Consider the following 20,080-nt stretch of genomic DNA (forward strand, 5'->3'; position numbering starts at 1 on the left):
GCAAGCTAAAAGTTCATAGGAAGGTTAGGGTTTCTTTTTTTTATTTTTATTATAAAAACTAGTGCCTAAGAGCAGCAAGCTGGTCTCATCAGACTGCCATTCGGTTATGTTGCATGAGCAGAAGGTTCACTGTACAATTTTATGGTACTTTTTATTATTGATGCAAAACATTTTTGATGCTACAGTGTTTTGAGTTTTATCACAGTAAGTTTTTAATTTAAGATTTGAATTCTTCTAAGTTTTATAAAGACACTCAGCATACTGCCACAGATAATTTCCATTAGAATGAAAGAATATATAATACAGATGGCGTAAAAAACAAAATTCAAGTGACCATAGCTAAACATTTTTTCCAAGCTGCCTTATCCAACCAACAGATCTTCAAATCTGTTAAGCCTGAGGTTTTTTGTTTGTTTTGTTTTTAAAGCTAAATCCAGAACATACAGACCTTTAGTCTACTGGCTTTTGAGAGTTTCAAGAATAGTAAATGGACTTTTTCGAACAGACACTCTTTGGTGGAAATCCTGTACCTCAGCGCACTTTTACCACTTAAGAATATCCACCTAAATGCCTAGGAAAAACACTATTACCGAGTAGTGCTTTGAAAGACACAACTTTTCCATTGTTACTAACATTTCAAATGCCATATCAGAAAACCTGTACAAAACATACTTTTTTTTTTTTTTTTTTTGAGCAAAGAAACTGAGCAGCAGTTTAAAAAGAATACTGAAATTGTAGTGGAGCTGCCTTAACGTTGCTTACACAGAATACAGTTTAAAGACTTGGTATGTGCAAGGCATGCATTAAGAAGTAAAGCAAAAGGAGCAGTGATCAAAGATTTAAATTAGCCAGCCAACAGGATAAATTAAGAGCATGATCAGAATTTCTAAAGGAATTTCTAGCAAAAGTCATTGAAAGATCAGTTTAATACAGTATCACACTCTAAGGAACTGATTTAACAAGAAATATGCAGAGAAAGCATGGAAATTAAAGTGCGTGCTCTAGTTGATAACCCAGTTCATTGACACAAATCTCTTAACATGTAAGGGAACTAACCTGGAATTTCAGTGATGGAAACTCTGGAAAAGTCACATGTGACATCTGGTAAAAGATAGCGCTGAGGATCACCCAATTCATACACCAGCTGTTCAGCTACAGTGCCGAAAGAGATTAGTCCCCCTGTGTCTGGTGGTTTGGAAAGAATAAAGTCTCCTTCGGAGGAACATTCTATGATTGGAAAGCCTATGTTGTGCCTAGAATATGAAAGACATTGAAAAAAACCCCATAAACACAAAGGGAAAGTGAAAAGAAAAATGAGTAACATACCAGAATTTTACGGTAATGACTAATTAAATAAAACTGATCAAGAGTTGTAACATATCTAGTTGTTTCTGAAGAAATATACATAAGAAAAAGCACTGAACAAACTGCTCAACCAAAATAATAAGAGGGCACATTTTATTGCCTGGCAAAGGCTGCAGATGTAACAACAGATACCAATAGTAAACAAATAGTGGAGAAGGGAATGGAGAAGGACACTAACAAAAATAGTTAAAGTAAAAGGAAGCTGAAAGAATTAGAGAACTATGATTAAAGAGGTAAATTCAGAAAAGGCACCATGATTGCTAATTGTAGGCTAGTTTGGCTATGGCGAAACACACAGCATGAAGGTGAAGACATGTAAATACATCCTGCACTCTGAATTTGAAAAAGGCAGCCAAAGCAGGAAGAACAGACTTTGCTGGAAGTCACAGAAATGAAGGGAAGTAGGTAACAGGAGTAATCACACCTATTACAGACAATTTTACATGTTAATAATAAATTATATACAGAAAAGTTACCATCAGGAAACAGAAAGATGTATGAAAATTAAGATCTTCAGCCCAGAACAATAAAAAACAATGAACAGAAAATTATGAAGCATAGCAAAAAGAAAAGCAGTAAAACAGAAAATTACAGACACGTTTGTAAATGAAAATATTCCTCCTCCTCACATTCTCACCAGAGCAATATAGAGAAAGTAACCAAATAACTCACAGTTTATAAGAGGCACATGCTGGTCATTACAGTAGGAGGGCAGAATTTAAGGGTTATGTGGATGAGATCTAGATATCTGCTTTCCCACATAAAAGGCTTTTATTTTATTTACTGAGAATTTTAGCAAAAGTGAAAAAAAAAATGAAGTACCTGAAAATTAAGACAGAGCCTTAATATTCTAAAAAGGCTACCTAGCTCACTCCCCTCTCACAGGAAGTGTCCCAGAGACACAAGGAGTTAAGGCGATACAGCCCCTTGCAAAAGCAAAATTGTTCTAAAAAGGTCCTAATAATGAAAGGTGGTGAACATCACCATTCTCATTAAAGTCAATGACCTTAAAGTCCATTGTACACACTTAAAAGTTAGTCCATCCCTGAAATTAATTATTTTTGGGTGCTAGTGGTAACAATGTGCTGAACATACAACCAAATTGGTTATCAGCAAAGGTTAGATGAACATAGTTTGTATTACATAAATCCACAAAGTTTTGAAGGAAGTAAGTAAAGAAACCAGTGAACTCTTCAGTGACATTTGTAAAAGTTCATGGGAGTTTGAACAGATTCCTTATCATTGGGAAGCTTCAAACATAACCCCGTTATTTAAAAGAAGGATTATGAGACAAGCTCTGTTACCAGAGATCAGCAGTTTTAATACTGATAGTGTACACAACTTGCAAAGTATAGTAGCTGGAGGACACCTAGAAAAGCCCAAGTCAAATCAGTAAAGATTATATATACTTCATTAGACTGGGCTTTGAAACTATTTAAACCACTAAACAGATACAGGTAAACAAAAAAAACCCCAAAACCCTCACCCTGCTGAATACAAAGAATTGAATGGAATTAACAATTCCTTATGCCAATTATTCTAGGGTTGGCGGTTTTTTGAGGGGAAAAGGAGGGAGAAAAGATGGCTGCAAGCAGCATATACTATTCAACATTTTAAAGTCTGACACAGAAAAAAGCAACACCCAAAACCCCTCTCAATTCCTGGCCCTGAATATTAATGTAAAGTAACAGACTGACATGTCATTGTCCCAATTTTACAGGTAAGGAGACATGTACAGGAAGCATCACAATTTGCCTAGTGTTACATAGCGGGATCAGTGACTGAACAATAATGCTATAATTAAGAAGCTTTTACTCTGTTGGTGCCATGCTTTTGTGCTTTGACCCTACCATCTGTCTTAAGGCAAGAAGAGCACCAGGTACCTTGCCAGCAAGCCCAATGCAGCTTATTTGAATCACCTACCCAAAAGTGAAATTACTTCCACCAAGACAGATTACTCAGTGCAGTCTATCCCACTGCAGTGACAACTGGTACCCTTGCTGCAGCCTACTTTGATCCAAGTCATCAGCACATGCTGCTCTTACAATACATTCCTGCACCTCCACCCCAGCGATCTTTGTTCTGAAGGAAGAAGAGGTGAACTGTAGACACTCAACTTTCTACTCTGAACCACTGAGTCTACAAACATCAATTTAACTTCAGTTTGCCCAAGCTCCACTCTCAGAAGACCTGAACCATTAAAAAACAAAAACCAGCAGTATACTGCTAAGGCAAATAGAGAAATTTCAGCCCCTAAAATGGTTAAAATCTGGCAAACACTTAAGTCATTAAAAGCAGACGAATCATGGAAGAGAGCAGATAAACAGCATCAGTATAAACAATACTATTATTCAGGTCCCTTCCTACGCAAAGGGAAGGAGAGACTCTGATCTTCCTTTATTTTAGGACCATCAAAGTCAGAGGATCTTTATGGTGGAATTTTTTATGCTGCCAGAGTTGCTGGAAGGAGACCATTTAGGTTCGAACGTACTTTCTGCAACCGCTTCTAAATGGCCTCCAAGGTTGAAACATACTTGCTATATAAAAATGAAATTCAGTTCTTACCACTTAGAGCAAAGTGTTGACCCAAAGCTTGTAAGAAAGTCATAAGAAGGAGAAAAGCCATTCTAACACAAAAAATAAACCTAAACAAAAATCCAAACAAAACCAAACCCACCCACACCTGACCTCCCTCCCCTACTCCTCAAAAAACCCCCAAACAACCAAAACCAAAGGTGAAACCCAGAATGTTCCTAGAAAAGGCATGCTGACACAGCACACTAGCATGTCCTAGCACGATAAGAATTTTTAGATATATTTAAACCACCCTGAAATCCAAGACCAGGAAGGTCAGTGAAAAGAACACTACAACTAGTGACTTACTATTCATTCATTTCTTTCATTATTACTCTGTTTCAACAGTTAGCAAAGATATCAAGGAAGACTTTTTCCTTTTGTCAGAGATAAGCGTGAGGGAAGTTTCCTCCTTAAGGTACATCACTACACAATAAACTTCCCTGAATGTTCAGTTAGTTGCAGAAGTTGCATGTTCTCCCAGGTCACATCAACTCTGAAAGTTTCCCTCACTTTTTAACAATTCAAAACATAGAGATCCAGTGAATTGAGTAAGAAGCCCCTGGATTCCACCTGTACTGCAACTGGATGACTGGGAAAATACATACATCCTATACTGGCTCCTAGCAGATGCCAATAATAACCTACATTAACATATGCATGCCTAAGAAAAAAGGTCTTTTGTATATTGTTAAAAGACATTAATTAATTTTCAGCTTGGAAACAACCTGGGCTAAGTCACTCCTATGGCATGATTCAGTCAAGTGACAGCTACTTAAATTTGTCATTAGAGCTCACTAGCAGCAACAGCTCCCTGGATGAAGTATTCTAGCACATACCAGCAGTACTTTGATCACACCATCACCCCGATTTGCACTTCCACTGAAAGAAGTAACTCTTTGCCCAATTCACTAGTAGGTTTTGCTGGATGGCTACGCACCACAGGACATCTGCTCTGTAACATGCCAACTTTATGCTGGCATAACCCACAGCCACATTGTAGTTTTGTACAGTGTAGCAGGGGAGTTAAACTGCAGACCTATGAGCTTGAACTTCAGCAGCAACTACAGTCATGGCATCCAAACTAGCAGAGAGGCCAAGTGGTTTTCATAAAAGAATTGCATCAGTTCAGTGATAAAATCCCCTAGTAGAATGGGGCAATATCAAGCAATGTAAACAATTCTGAAAAGAAACTACTAAAATGAATTCTAATCAAATTATATGATAGTGTAATTAATAAAACGCTAGAGAAAAAATTATTAAATTACTATTTTAAAAAACATTTTGAGTAGCTCTTTTAGCACAGAGTTCAAATACAGAAGTAACGTACATCAGTTTGTGAAAGGAGACGACAACTACCATTCTTTCATCCAAAACATGTTTTGATTTGCATGTTTGGTATTTAAATAAATAATAAATTATATGCATTAGTAAACCAGAGCACTGAATAAACATAAGCCAAGATTAAACCTCAGAAACCCCCTAACAGTTAAAGCAGGTCCTCACTGACTACAGCACAGGGATAAAGTTCTAAAATAGGTTTTGTTGCTCAAGCTACCTTCTCATCAACCACCCACAGCTGCTGCCCTACTCTAATAGGAATCAGGACTTAAAAGAGTCTCCTGTCAGTTCTCTGCCTGCCAAGGACTTACTCTTGGATTATTTTTTTCCACGTAAAATGCTGGTTTTTCTTCTGTTTTGGCTGTCAGAAATGTTACAGTTCACGGGCATGTCACAGGTGACAACGAAAACTGTCTAAGCAAAGATCTCTCTGTCTACTCTGGGATAATGCACTATTCAATCTCTGATAGCTATTGAGATAGCCTTCCTTCTTGTTTTGCCACATATCTTACACCATTTGTATTACCAAAAAGGTAAAATTCATGATCAGTACTGGGTCCTCTTTGGCTCAAGAAGAAAGATACTGAAATAAAATGGGTATTTCTTCCCTCATAAGGTCCCAAACCCCACAAGTATCTCATTCTGGCCACTACTGATAGACCGAGACTATTGGCAACAATAGATGGGACAGCTAGTGTAGTACAGTAACTTGCACAGGAAGATGCTGCAAGAAAGAAAACAAAAAAAAAACCCAACAAAAAAGCCACAGCAATGCACATGACATGGAAGTGAACCAGGGTCCAACTAGGCTGTGGTATGAACTTTTAGCTTTACAGTTAACACTGTTTCCTGGGATGTGACTCAATGAATGTCATGCTGAGGGCAGCTCTAAGCTGACCTTCTCAACTCCCTGGGCATGTATTTTAACCGCAATGCTATTAAGTAAGAAGCAGAAACTGCTACCACTTTTAGCAGTGTTTTTACAACTAATTCAAAACTGCTAACATGAGTCAGGCAAAATCAGCACAAACTTATAGGCAAGGTATACACATCTCTTTACATGTAGGTACCACCATGCTTCCTAACTTCTGCTGCAATTCCAATTTAGGCAAAAATTATTGCATCACTTATCTCCTCTGAGTAGGGCATTTCAGAGTATGCATTGTATGTAAACTCTTCATGCCTAGGCAATTTCAGGCCAATCAGACCGGATGCCGGGTGTTTTCAGCTGCCTGGAATAGATGGCACTAGAGAGAAAAAGGCATTCCACATTGCTGATTGGGACTCACATGCTGGATTCTGTTCAAGTCCCAAATTAAGCAATCTGGATCCAGCCCTTAAGAAACTACAACTATTGACTTACCCTTTTGGTCATTCCAGGCCAGAGGATAATGCAGTCTCAACCATTGCACGCTCTTGGCTTAGGGCAAAATGTCAGTGTTTATCATCTCCTCAAAATTATTCTACTGATCAGCATTAGTTTATTCTTGCCTGCATTTCAAAACAAAACAAAACAATGTACTAATCACCCACTGGCACTAAATAATAGTAAGAGACAGTAATGTCTGGGGTTAAATGAAATTAAATACAGAGCTGTGCATTATCAGTATAGGTGTGGCATCACAGTTCATGTTTGCACATTACATGAATTCCCTATGGAGTGCTGCACACCAGACAGCAAACAAGGAGCAGTGATGTATTATCACTTCTCCTGGCCATATGCTGACAAATATTACTACACAAATAGCAGAAGTGCTTTTTTTGATAACATTTATTTTAAATAAGTCATTTCAGAATGCACATTAGTCGTCTATAAACTGTGAACTAATAGTTTCTTGCATTTTCTCTGCTAAACATGAAAGAATCCACACAAGAGGCAAGTCAAGCAGCACTCCCCTCACCGGAAAAGTAAACAGCATCTATCCCCTCTACCTGTCTGCCCATTTTCATGGAAACTGGACAAAACTTCACAGCTTCAAGATCCCTGCCTTCAAGTCAAATACATTAAGGAGATACAGCCAGCACAATTAAAGAAATCCCAATGCCTTAGGTCAACAGATAGAAACCAACTAAGTTTAGCTTCTATCAACTAAAGTAACTTGGAGAGTCACAAGTTGGAACATGTACTTTACTTGTTTTACATTAAAAGCTTACTTTACCAAGACAACAAAGAAAAAGAAAGAGGTTTTAACAGCTAATCATTCAATGGCCACAATACACCCACATGAACATTCCTGGGGCTTAAAGAACCTTTTTGCAGTGGAATTAAGTTCCCAGAAGTGGTATGCATCAAACATTCCAAGAAAATTTAAATAAACAAATAAACAAACAAACTCCCACAAAACTAAAAAATTATGTTGGATGAATGAAGTGGGTCTAATCCAGTGCCTCAATACTCATAAAGACATGATAATATATACATGGAATCTGAGCTCTGACTTGCCTGGCTTTACTCAGTTTAATATAAAGTGCTCTTGTTTACACAGCTGATTATTTTTGCTTATACATAAACCATAGGCAGATAAGGTTTACAAGTCTAAAATTTGATAAATTCTTCCTTTTCTGTTTACAAGTTAGAAGAACTCACACCCATTAGTCCTTCTTAACAGTACACTTGCACCTTTTTCAGTAGCTAAACACAGAACAACAATGTGTACTACTGTTCTCGGGAAGAAATAAAACCCAAAGAGAGTCAAAATATGACCTGAGTCTAATCATAACCAAACCTACCCTCTGCAATAAGATGTGATGAAAAGAGACAGACTGACCTCTTCTGTTTAGCCACCAGAGACCAGCATAAATACTGTGAAAGGTTCTCTTAAGCTCTAGTGTAAAGGTCCAGAAAACATTTGCAGAGCTGAATGGTAAGTAGTCTCGGCTGCAGGAACACACTCACAGCAGTGGGAAATTTATATGTGAAAGGCACTCTAACAACTAACACAGAGATTTGACTTTGCTTCTTCCCCCGCATTTAATGACTTTGTTTGGCTGATGTGGAATTAACATTATGTATCACAAGCACTATGATTTACTGAGATCTAAATTACACACACTTACTTTCAGGAGACGGCTAAAAATGTAGCTTTTCCTACATGAGGGAGAAATCATTAAGAGAGCATACTCAAGTAACTTCCGCAAACTCTGTCAGAGCTCTGCTGACCTATTGGCAATACAAGTGATGGTGGTGGCAGCAAGTATTGCATGTTTTGGTCATTATTAAGACTATAAATTACTGTATTATTGTGCACTATTACACAATGCATTATCTGCACATATTGAAAAAAGTTTCAGATTGTCTAATAACAACACACCCATGCCATAAAGCTTCTTTAATTTAAGGAGTCAACAGGTTACTACTAAGCTATCAAATGGAAAATGTGTTTTTCTGCAGACCAAAAGTTTTCATATTTCACCTTCATGCATTTGGCCTAAATAAACTAAACAACTATTTACTGGGGGGGGGAAGAAAGGAGAGGGAAGGGGAGGGGAGCAGCAAAGCTCTAACAGGTCTCCTCCCCTCATTCCTTCCCCCTGTATCCTAAATGGATGTGCTGGACTTTAGTCCACTTTAGTCAGTCATCTACTCTGCCTCTCCAAATATAAAATTAAAGCTCACGTTATCTTGGTTTTGACTAGTTTCAGGAATTTATCATACAGGCTGACATGCAACATGCTTTTATTTCAAGAATTTCAACAACCAAATGTTTAAGACTTATTGAATTTGCAAAAAAACCCACTAATTTTAAAGCACCATGATTAATTCTTCAGTAGACTTAACCTGAAAGTAAGTAAATTACTGTTATATTAGCACAATTACAATCCTGCATGGTTCAGAAGGATACATATAGATCACGAGGGACAAGGTAATAGAGCAGTATTAGGTGCTGACCTTCTATACTGTTTAGTAACAATACAAGTCAGGACCAGTCAGCTTTAAGCCACAAGACTATGATTTTAGACATACTTATATGATTATTACATATACACACAAAAGTATTAAGTATGCATATCCAGTGTATGTATACATGTCTATAAAATTAGATACTCCCACACTAGTAGCTCATAGCTTAATAAACTCAAACTTCTCAAACTTTTTTTTTTTTTTCCCCAAACCAGAATGCCATTTCTCAAAGAAAAATTCTTAAAATTAAAGAACTACCAAGCATTTTAATAAAAAAAGTAGCATTCTCCATCTGTCTTTTTCTTTCATTCTTTTATAAAGCAAGGTCTTATGGAGTCATAGTTACAGGAGATTTTAAAAAGTTTCATGATGCAGCACAGTTAAGTCATCAGGAAGCACACCAGAATTGGAATAAAATTAGCAGTTATAAATTTCCAAACTGAACAGTGCCTTGTTACTGTAAACCCTCTCATGTGACTTCCTATTGAACACAACACTAAGAGTAAGTGCAGTTTGTTCAGAGCTAGCAGCCAGACAATAGGTGAAAATAAACATTTGACCCTGTTTCTTTCAATGCCATCTGTGCTTTCACCTGTACATCAACAATGCTGAGGAACTCAGAAAAGCAGAATACACCTTTCAAGATCACACGCTGAATCAGAAGCAGTCACTAAAGGAGAAGAAAAAAATCATGGCTGCCCTAGGGAACTAACTCAGGAGAGTGGCTCTTCAGATTGCCGGGCCCAGTGTCCTGCTGGTTCATCCACCTGGACTACAGGTTGCCTCCAGTGGCCTCCATCCCAGAGTGACATTGAGAGCAGGAACACACAGGATGAAAACCACACTTCTCTCCTGCATTTCTCCCACTGCTCTTCAGCCCTCTCCTCAATCATGTAAAAGCAGCACCGTCTTTTACGTGACATGGCACAGAACAAGATTCTTCCCTCTCATCCCAAGGAAAATAGGAATAAACTGCAGCCAGAATCACTCATCCTATGTAAAACATATTCCCTGACTATTTTTAAACTAGTCTTAAAAACAAGTTGGTCAAAAGGAGGCTACATTAGTCTTTCCTCAGCAGGCAGAAGGACTTACCTGTGTGAAAATCCAATTCAATAAGACTGAACACAACATACATAACTTTCTGGAAGGACTGGTAGCTCAACACATTTGTGGAGATCACATCATACAGCAGGAGAGGACTACGGTATACATTCATCTCTACCAAAGCAAATTACATAAAATTTGTGACTGAACAGTAGGCAACTCTGATCTAGCTGATGGCTGATGCATATTGCCTGTTCCATCACAGTAATACATGAAAGCCAGTAACAAATCTTTAAAAAAAGCAGATGATAAAAAAAAAACAACAAACAAAACCAAAGAAAATCTAAAAGGCGGGGGGGGGGAATCAAAGGGCTAATATTTTTTTCAGATCATCTGCTTAAGTTAACAAAGAAAGCCCTCAGCTGGCCAGAAAGGAAAACTGCAATAGGGAGAAGAGACCACAGAAGAGTAACATTAAGGTGGAAAAATACCAAGAGGCCCATATTGCTTCTTCCAAAGAATAAAGTAGAAGCGGTTTTCACAACACACATATAGCAGGAAACCTCATCTTTGGTCCACTACAGACATACGTGCTGACGTCAGTTACCTACCAGTCTGGTACTGCATGCCAATCAGTGAATATTCCGCCTGTACATTGAGCACCACATTCAATGAGATGACCTGCAAGGCTAGGAAAATGACATTCAAATAACTAAATATCCTGTAAAATCAAGTTTCACAAATCCAGCTTTAAAAAATAGAACAGTAATAACAAGGGAAAGAGTTAAAAGGAGTAACTTTTATATGAAGAATCAAATTAACTTCCTGGGAAAAATTAATACCTAGAGGATTATCTAAATATGCAAAGCCCATTTTTAAATCAAGAGGTAAAAGATCTCACTTTAAATGTGAAGGACAGAATGTATTATGATTACGTACTATGATTCTCAAATCTTTGATTGTGATAGTCCACAAACACTCAACAGAATTACAGGGAAAACCCTTATCTCTATCATCCCAAATTCAGCAGAGCCAAAGTTTCTCTCCACATTTATTCGTATGTAAAAGGAGATCCAATCACATTACAACTAGGTGTACTCGGGTTACCTACACAATCATTCATTTTTATGGACTTCAACACACTCAGATTATGCAGAATATTAAACTGAGCGACAGAATTTTACCCTATGCTTTGTGCACCATACTCCTAACCTTAGGGCTTACAACTAGGGTTTGCAAATGGAATATTGACACTGAGCTTCTGCAAAACCATATAATGATGCTGACCTCTGAGTGAATCTCCCACTATGCATCTTTGAGGATAAGACCTGCTACCATCTCAACTATCAACAGTGACGGCAAACAGAAAAAGCTGGGAATCACTGATCTATACTGTAAGATTTCATCTCTTGACACAAAATAGACAGGAAGAGAAAGTTAAGCCATTTAATAAAATCATTCACTCCTTTCCTCACTTTGTTATTTTAAGTTGGTTCCAGAATGAAGTTTCTATAATTTCGATTCCAAGCAACACTACTAAGCAAGCCTTAAAAAAGAACCCAAAACCTAACAAAAACATTTAAATAAATAATTTTAATAATAACATGCAAAATCACTGATTAAAACGTTTAATTACCCTGACATTATGATACGAAATACAAATTTACCCATTTCTTCTTATATCATTTACCTTCCTGCAGCTAGCAAGTCAAATTCATCCCTATTCCAACCAAACTAGAAGAAAAATACGAAAGTGTTAAATATAGAAACATTTCATACAGTACAGAAAACTGCACATAGTATGTTCACTGCTTTGAGTGACAATGCACTGGATATATTTTTACTTAACTGCAGAAATGTAAAGAACAATAACTGGCAGAGGCTGTACATGGATTTGAGTTGCTATACAGTAAGTTCGTAATAGAGCTCTGATGTTTTCTGATTAACTAGAAATTATTTTTCCCAAGTTCAAAATAGTGCAAGCAATACATTCATTGTTTCTTATTTAGAATTTGGCAGAAGACTCCTTTCAATAAGTTAAATAAGGCATGCCTACAGTAGATCAAACACTGACAGCTATTTCAAGGATGTGAACAGCTAGGAATAAAATAACAGCCCACAATGGCAATTACAAATGGGAAAGTTTAATTCTCAATTAGGCAATGTTTGACATGGATGAAGTCAGGAGAGTATGAAGTTTTAGAAAGGATGTTTGTAACTAGACACTAATGCATACCCTCTTTTTTTTTTTTCCCTCCCCTTAATATGCACCAAAAGAAACGCTTGCATATTTCAGTGTGTGGTCATTCACAGAAATGTATAACCTATTCAAAATACTTCAGAAAACCACATATCCTGCTTGTATAATTTAATGAAATTCAAAGAATTTGATAAATGTTCCACTGAAATTCAACTACTTAAAATAACACTGCTCACCCATTAAAAAAGACCAGAGTTTTAGACCACCTGATGTGCCTCCCCCCAAAACCAAAGTGAGCTCTACTATCGCCACCTTGTGGTAAAGAAAAACATAGTTTTTCTTAACCCTGCAGATCAAATTTTGAAAGGGGGGAAGGAAGGAGTGAAATGCTGGTGAAACATGGTAAGATTTCCTTAACTTCACCAAAACACTTTCCAGCTTCATGATAATCAAGTTCATAAATATCCCTGCTATAAGTTTAGAAGTGAAAACTGGCAACTTTTCATGCATGTAAGGAAAAAAAAATTAAGGTGCTTACTATTTTTAATTTAGTATCTACATTTTAATAAGAGACAAAAACTGGCTGACAGTGATTGCTGAATGTTCATTCAATTAAGTTCCTTATCATGTGGGAATTAACTTGTACTTACAGAATGAATGAGAGGGCCTAATACAATCCCACTGTCAACACATCTTCCTGTCACAACAATATCTGCTCCAAGGTCAAGAGCCCTGCTTATTGGTCTTGCTCTAAAGATGACAAAACACAACAGCAAGTACTTCATTTTTTAAATTACTACTTTAAAAAAAAATAAAATAATCAGTTTCCTGCCACACACAGGATAAAAATCACTTAAAAAAAATCCTGTAGGAAATCAGCAAAATCAATTTGTCATTTTGTATATACACTAAGATTATTTTAAAAAGCAAATATCAGAACACCCTATCAAATACAGGTACTTAAACGACATAATTGAAACGCTTGTCTTGATGCTCACAGAAACTGTCTTGAACACAGTGCATAGAGGGTCACTTCTATCATCAGTAACAGAAAATACTAAGTGTTTTTCAGAGATTCATTAGTAGATGAGCATATAAAAAGACCAATATTCTTCACAGACAAAGCTTGGTGACTTTCCCCTCCAATTTCAGACCCTTCAGGTCAATTTCCATAAGTGTTTTTAGAACTTGCAATATCAACCAACTTCAAGAACATCACTGTGCAGTCATTATTTCTGAAGCAACTCAGACCACAGATTTTCCAGATTCTCCAGGTTGGAGTCAGCCCAGTCAAAATTTGTCAGGCTTGAAAATATTCATCCACGTGAACTGCTTAAGTTTATACTCTTTAGTGAGCAAGCTTTGACCAGAGTGCATGGCTTCTGGCTTCTAAACCCATGCTATCTGCCGGATCCTTCTATTCTTCATCAAACAGGCAGCTTGAAGACACAAACCACATAAACCATGTGCCTCGAAGAACAAAAGCAAGAGCAACATTTTTCCAAAGTTTCTATACACATGGCCCTGTTTTTGTCAAGAGGTAATTCAGAAGACAGAAGTTTTTAGTAATGTAAACATTAAGCATGGTGGTTTGGTTTGTTTTCTGTTGGTTTGGGGTTTGTTTGTTTTTCCAATACTACATGAAACAAAGGATACTAGCTAAAACAACAAGCAAATATACAGCATACAGAAACAATTTACACCTCTGGGCACAGTGTTAAGTAACACTCATAGGTAAAAAAAAATACAAATGGGGTTTCTGCATACATACATATGGGACACTGATAGAAAAACTGTGTAACTACCTTTAGAAAGCAGTAAATACAGCTGTTTGGCTCGTATTGTTACAAACGCATGTGAACTTAGTCCACAGAATTCCTAATCGCCCAAATCAGGAGAGACAAAAGAAACACTTCAGGATGATACCCATCTGAAAAAACTGTACTTGAATCAAGAATCAAACTGTAAACATCATCAGATTTAGGGAATGAAAAGTGAACTATCTACAGAATTTACAGATTTTACCCAATACACTCTGATGTTGACTTGTTTTACAGGTGCCTATATATATATATCATTTGCTTTACGAATAAGCATCCACTACTGACGATGTCAAAGAAAAACATAACTTACAAAACAACTCATTTAAGAGGCTAGTAATAGTGTTGTGTGTCAGTGCAATTGAGATTAAGGGAGATTATGAGATTTTTCTCATAAAGAAATACCGCTTTTATCAGAAAACCAAGAACATGAGTCCACTGTTCTAGAATCTGTTAATGAAGCAGAGGTAATGGATTTTTAAAATACCCCATCCTCATACTAGCCTGCTTTTGTCCTTTCTGCTTCGATGTGCATTGCTTTTTTAATTTGTAATAAATCATAAGCCACCAGAATCGGAATGAACACTCTCTCGCAGTTGCAAATCTTAAATATCATTTCTTAGATTTCATGTTCAGTTACCCATGACCTGCAAATGTTGCAAGTCAAAGTTTAACAAACAGAAAATCCAGCTACAACAGAAAACACTGAAGAAGAATTTAAAAAGACTCATCTATTAAAAGGTTTTATTTTACAGAGATAAACATATGCTGTGTTAGGTACAGCCATACCCTGTCATGTGCCACTGATGCCGTTTAAAAGTGCAATGATAATAAGAAAAAGAGCACAGCAGTTTTTCCATGCACATTGATGTAAAAGAGGGGGGGGACTATGTGCAGACTTCAGAAAAACACTGAACAGAAAAACAGGAGGCATTACGTATATGACATGGAGGATGGAAAACCAAAACCAGGATCACCAGAATCATCAACTGGGAGAGATGCTGGCTTTTGAGAACACCTGAACGCTGCCGAGTAGGACATCACCAGCAGACACAAAGAAGCATCATTCTATTTCGAACTTCTCAGGCCACATCTAGAATACTGTATTCAGTTTTAGTCCCTGTTGTACAAAAAAAGCCATGGACAGGCTGGAGAGGGTACAGAGAAAACTACAAAGACTATCGAAGGCCTGGGAAGCCTGCTGTATGAGGAGTGGTTGAGAGAGCTGGGTTTGCTAAGCTTAGAGAAAAGAAAGGTCAGGACAGACCTTAACACCATGTCCTAGTATTTAAAGAGTGACTACAAAGAAGATGGAGACTCCATTTTTACAAGGAGTCACATGTAAACTACAAAGTGTAATGGGCACAAGTTACTGCTGGGTACATTCTGACTGGGCACAAGAGGAAAATTTTTCACAGTGAGAATCATCAGCCACTGGAATAATCTCCCCAGAGAAGTGGTGGATTCCCCAACACCGGACACTTAAGATTCAGCTCAACAGGGTGCTGGGACATGTAGTCTAGGTCATGCTTTGCCTAGAAAGAATGGACCAGGTGATCCCTGAGGTCCCTTCCAACTTGGTATTCTATAATTGTCCCATTTCTCAGTCCTTTTCAGAACCTGGTAAGGTTCTAAATCAAAAGTTTATTTACAAGTTACAAACAAAATTTTTCTTCTGGTTGCCTGAATAATGCAAAGGCGAACCTCACATACTAGGTGGTTGTAGTCAATGTATAAAAAGTATTTTTCCATAATAAAAACAACTTGTTAAATAACTCACCCAAGATATGCATTTATGCTATGAATGCTCTCTGGAAATTGTTTGCCACTCTCTAAATCAGTGATACCAGCTCCTTTTAGGTTCTCTTTCTGTTAGAAAACAGAACACCACATCAATGAGTATTTTGTAATTATCTGCTCCAAGCCTTTTATTAGTATCAGACAACAGGTCCACTTCATAGCAAGTCTAAGCAACATATAATCATTAAAATTAGCAACAACACAAATCAGTTGAATGGCTAGAAGCCCTAGACACATTTTTAACCACAGTTTTCCTGCACACTGAAAAGTAAGTGAATCTTCAAAGAATCTTAGTTTATTCACAGATGATCAACTAAAATGAACTGGTATATTCCCTAGGCTTTTAAACTGTCTTCAATTGCTGTAGAACTGAATAAATCAAACCCTGCAAACAGAAATTTGTTTGCCATAACAGCAATGGTGGCATGGCCAGAAAACAAAGCTAATTCTGCAGCTTCAGGTACCTGGAATACACTGTGTTTCCAGAGAGGGAGGTAGGTAGGGAAGGTGAGCATTTTTGATCATGTCTTGGTAGCTTGGGAAACCAGTGGATCCAGGGGCCAGTAACTGCGTAGACTCAACACCTAATGCTAGTTACAGGGGGAAACTATAGTGTGGAAAAAAAAACTCCATGTTGAATTAATTTGGTATTCTACTGTAATCCTCCAAACCACAAGTAACATTTCCTAGTTTAATTTATGATGTTTGGTATCAACAGTAGAAGTTGTCTGCAGACAGTAAACGCTGTCTCTTTTTGTTCCTGTAAGTTATGTACTGACAATAGCACAGAAAATCCATTTCAGATCAGAAACATCCATGCCAAGCTTAAATAATGACCATTTTACTGTGATACCAGTAATGAAATTCTGGACCGTGAATGCTAAAGTGATTTCAGTAGGGTAGAAGTTTCTTGAAAGGAAGTCCAAGCACTGCATATAATTTGCAAATAAAGAATCTTAACTTGACCATCTTCCACATTCAATAGCATGCAAGGAATAACAGAGCCTATACAGATAAATAATTTTCCAAATTAAAAGCAGAGATCTAACCACAGTGCAAACCTATCCCCTCTTAACCACTATCAATGCATAAACTGATTTCACGGTATCTTTTCAGGTATGGACAACAGTTTTTGCAGAACCAGACTTCATACATAACGCATCGTCCTTTCAGTCAAAAAAAGCTATATATTTCATCTTTCAAGTTTTGTTTGGGTTTGTTTGGTTTTTTTTTAAATGTTAAAACTTTAATACTCCCACTTAACATTACTGGCCATAAACTAATTACTTAGAAATAGAAAAACAGCTACCTGTAAACAAAATTACATCAGGAAATGCCTGTAAACTGCTTAAAACAGCTAGAAGAGATGAACATTTGAACATGTGGTAACTACATCACATTTAAGTTCAAGAGTTTTAACATTCAGGATTATTTAGTTTAGGCAGAAACAGTAACATCCTAGTTTCTCCTGAAGAGCAAGCAGCCCTTAGATCACATTCAGTTCGCTTCAAAAAGATAAACAGCAGACCCAGTCTTATAAAATTCACCCCCTACACACACCAAATATAGATGTGCCAAGAATTCTTTTCATGCATAAAAAAAATAAAATGAAGAAAGAATTTTTAGATGCTTTTAATGGTAGAAAGCTACTGCATAAAGATACACAAAATAAGCTCCTATAGGACAGTAAATGTCATCTTCATGCTATATAAACTAATTTCCACAGTGCTACTAAGCCTTAAGACAAAGGACAATACCTCACTCATTAGGTCATCTCCAGCAACAACAGCTATTTTCAAATCAACATCTGCTTTCTTCACCACCTCCTGAAGGGCAGCTGCACAAGCAAGTGGATTAATTCCACCAGCGTTACTGATGACACGAACACCTAAACAAAAAAGACAATTCAAGTTCAGCAGCATCAACAATCACTTATGTTTAAAAACCTTAAACCATGCTGAAACACAAACAAGATATCATCATTGCAAGGTGTCAGACATCTAATGGAGTATTAAAATCACATTAACATGTGAACCCCCTTAATCTGTGAAAGAATCAGAGTCAGTCAATGCAGAATTGTTTACAGAAAAAAACCTGTTATACTTCTCACCTTTCCTTTATACATGGAAGGAGAAAGTGACCAAAACCACACACGATGAGGCAGGCAGACAGCATCAAAATAACTCCTACAGGAACAGTATTTGACACCAGTCATTCAAGAATCCATGCTCTCCAAACAACTGCATTTTAGCAGAAGTAGCATCTATCTCTATGAATTCCAGACTGTTAGCAAGGTATCGGGTACGCAGAAGTGATTCCCTTTCTCCTCTCAAGCTCAGAAAGCTGTATAGTCATACTAATGTAAACAGAAGAAAAGGTATCAGAAAATACCTGATGTTCTACAACTACATGGGAAGGCTGAAAAACTTTTACATTGCATTGAAAATGTCTAGCTCTGATGTTTTAAGAAAGACCTGCAAAGGGATCTTCCATTCACAAATTAAAGCTACAATAATATATGGAGATGTATGTACACAGTTATAATTATGACAAACATTTCAAAGGAACCCTACTTAAACGGCACCATCAGACCTGCACTTCATATCTATTAAGATGGGATTTTTGCTGATGCTTAAAATATTATTCCTCGAGGACAGCAAAACACTGGGGTAAGACCCATCTGTTTATAGTAACAGAAGCCATACAGAACTCATCTAAGCAAGTGAATTTAATTAATATACAAACTCACGTGAAGAGTTGCCTACCTTTCCTGTGAATATCTTTTATATAGGGAGCCATGGCAGCAGAGACAAAATCTGGAGTGTAACCTAAAACCTGAAATAATTAAAAGCTGTAACCATTTGTTATGGTTAAGTCAATCAATCCTTGGTTAAGAGAAGAGAGAAAACAGGGAAGCACAACTAGCTCTCAAGATGCTTGGATAATGCTATGGAAAAGGATGTGAACACTTCTATGAGATGAAACTGAATATATAAAGGCCAGGTTAAACAGGGCTTTGAGCAACCTGGTCTAGGGGAAGGTGCCCCTGCCCATGGCAGGGGGTTTGGAACTAGGTGATGTTTAAGGTCCCTTCCAACTCAAGCCATTGTATGACTCTACGAAACAAATACATTTAAGTAAGAAGTACTCAAAAGCAAACGCGTCCCCATAACCTGACATGTCCTAAGGAGACCCCGAGTGCCATATGGGCCGGAGGAGAGCTCGGAGGCACCGGAGCTTGCCTGAGCCAAGCCGGGCATGCCGGGGCTGAGCGGCGGCTACTTACGGGAGACCGGGCTTTGGCAGCCGTCAGCAACGACATGGTCATCTCGGAGAGATAATCGAAGACGAGGAAATCCAGCTTCCCTCCGTACAGCAGCTGCGGCACTGCCGGGGCAGGGAAGAACCGGCCGTCAGCACCGCGGTACCGCGGCCCGGCCGCGGGGCAGCGCTCAGGCGAAGCGCGCCGGCCCGGCCCACCCCTGCTCTCGGCGGCTGCCTTGCGGGCAGCCCGCCCCCTCCGGGCGTGCAGCGGCAGCCCCGGCCCGGCCGCTTACGCAACGGGGCTGTTTGCGGGGCTAGCAGCCGCCGCCCGCCCTGCCGCGGGCCTCGCCAGGCCTCGGTACCCCACAGATAGCCCCGGCCGCGAGTCCCCGCCGCAACCCCGCAGGCCGCCGCCTCCCGGCCCCACGCCGCCGCCTACCTGCGGCCGCCGTGTCCCCCCAGAAGCCCGAGGCGCAGCCGATGCGCACCGCGGCTCCCGCCGGAGGCTCACAGCCGGCGCTGCGCCGCCTGCTCCAGCGGGGCGCGCAGCTGACGGACCCCAGCAACCGCGGCCCCCGAAACCCCATAAGAGCGGCGAAAGTCATGGTGGCAGCTGCCGAGCGAGCTGCAGGGCACCGCCCCTGGCTGAGGCCCGGGCCCGCCCCGCCCCGCCCCGCGGCGCGGCGCGGCCCGCCCGGCCCAGCATAACCTAGCGCAGCCAGCGGGAGCGGCCTGAGAGGCTGGTGGGGTCGCATAGGGCCTAGTGGG

General features: G+C 38.8%; 1 protein-coding gene across 4 annotated transcripts in view; it reads right to left on the reverse strand.

Moving 5' to 3' along the window:
- The window catches only part of LOC115610186, a 59,596-nt gene extending 39,667 nt beyond the window's left edge, over positions 1-19,929 (reverse strand). For 3 of the 4 annotated variants that reach the window (XM_030491274.1, XM_030491273.1, XM_032920040.1), the window contains exons 1-9: positions 19,752-19,929; positions 19,335-19,435; positions 18,814-18,883; positions 17,806-17,936; positions 16,029-16,117; positions 13,079-13,178; positions 11,919-11,962; positions 10,840-10,917; positions 1,057-1,253 (exon numbers count right to left, since the gene is read on the reverse strand). In XM_030491274.1, the coding sequence (XP_030347134.1) occupies positions 1,057-1,253; positions 10,840-10,917; positions 11,919-11,962; positions 13,079-13,178; positions 16,029-16,117; positions 17,806-17,936; positions 18,814-18,883; positions 19,335-19,435; positions 19,752-19,917 (976 nt within the window). In that variant the 5' untranslated portion in view covers positions 19,918-19,929. The remainder of the gene's footprint in view (positions 1-1,056; positions 1,254-10,839; positions 10,918-11,918; positions 11,963-13,078; positions 13,179-16,028; positions 16,118-17,805; positions 17,937-18,813; positions 18,884-19,334; positions 19,436-19,751) is intronic. The other variant, XM_030491275.1, reaches the window with a different exon arrangement.
- Between the last annotated feature and the right edge of the window lie 151 nt (positions 19,930-20,080).

This window comes from Strigops habroptila, chromosome 7 (genome assembly GCF_004027225.2).
Source record: "Strigops habroptila isolate Jane chromosome 7, bStrHab1.2.pri, whole genome shotgun sequence".
Taxonomy (NCBI): Eukaryota; Metazoa; Chordata; class Aves; order Psittaciformes; family Psittacidae; genus Strigops; species Strigops habroptila.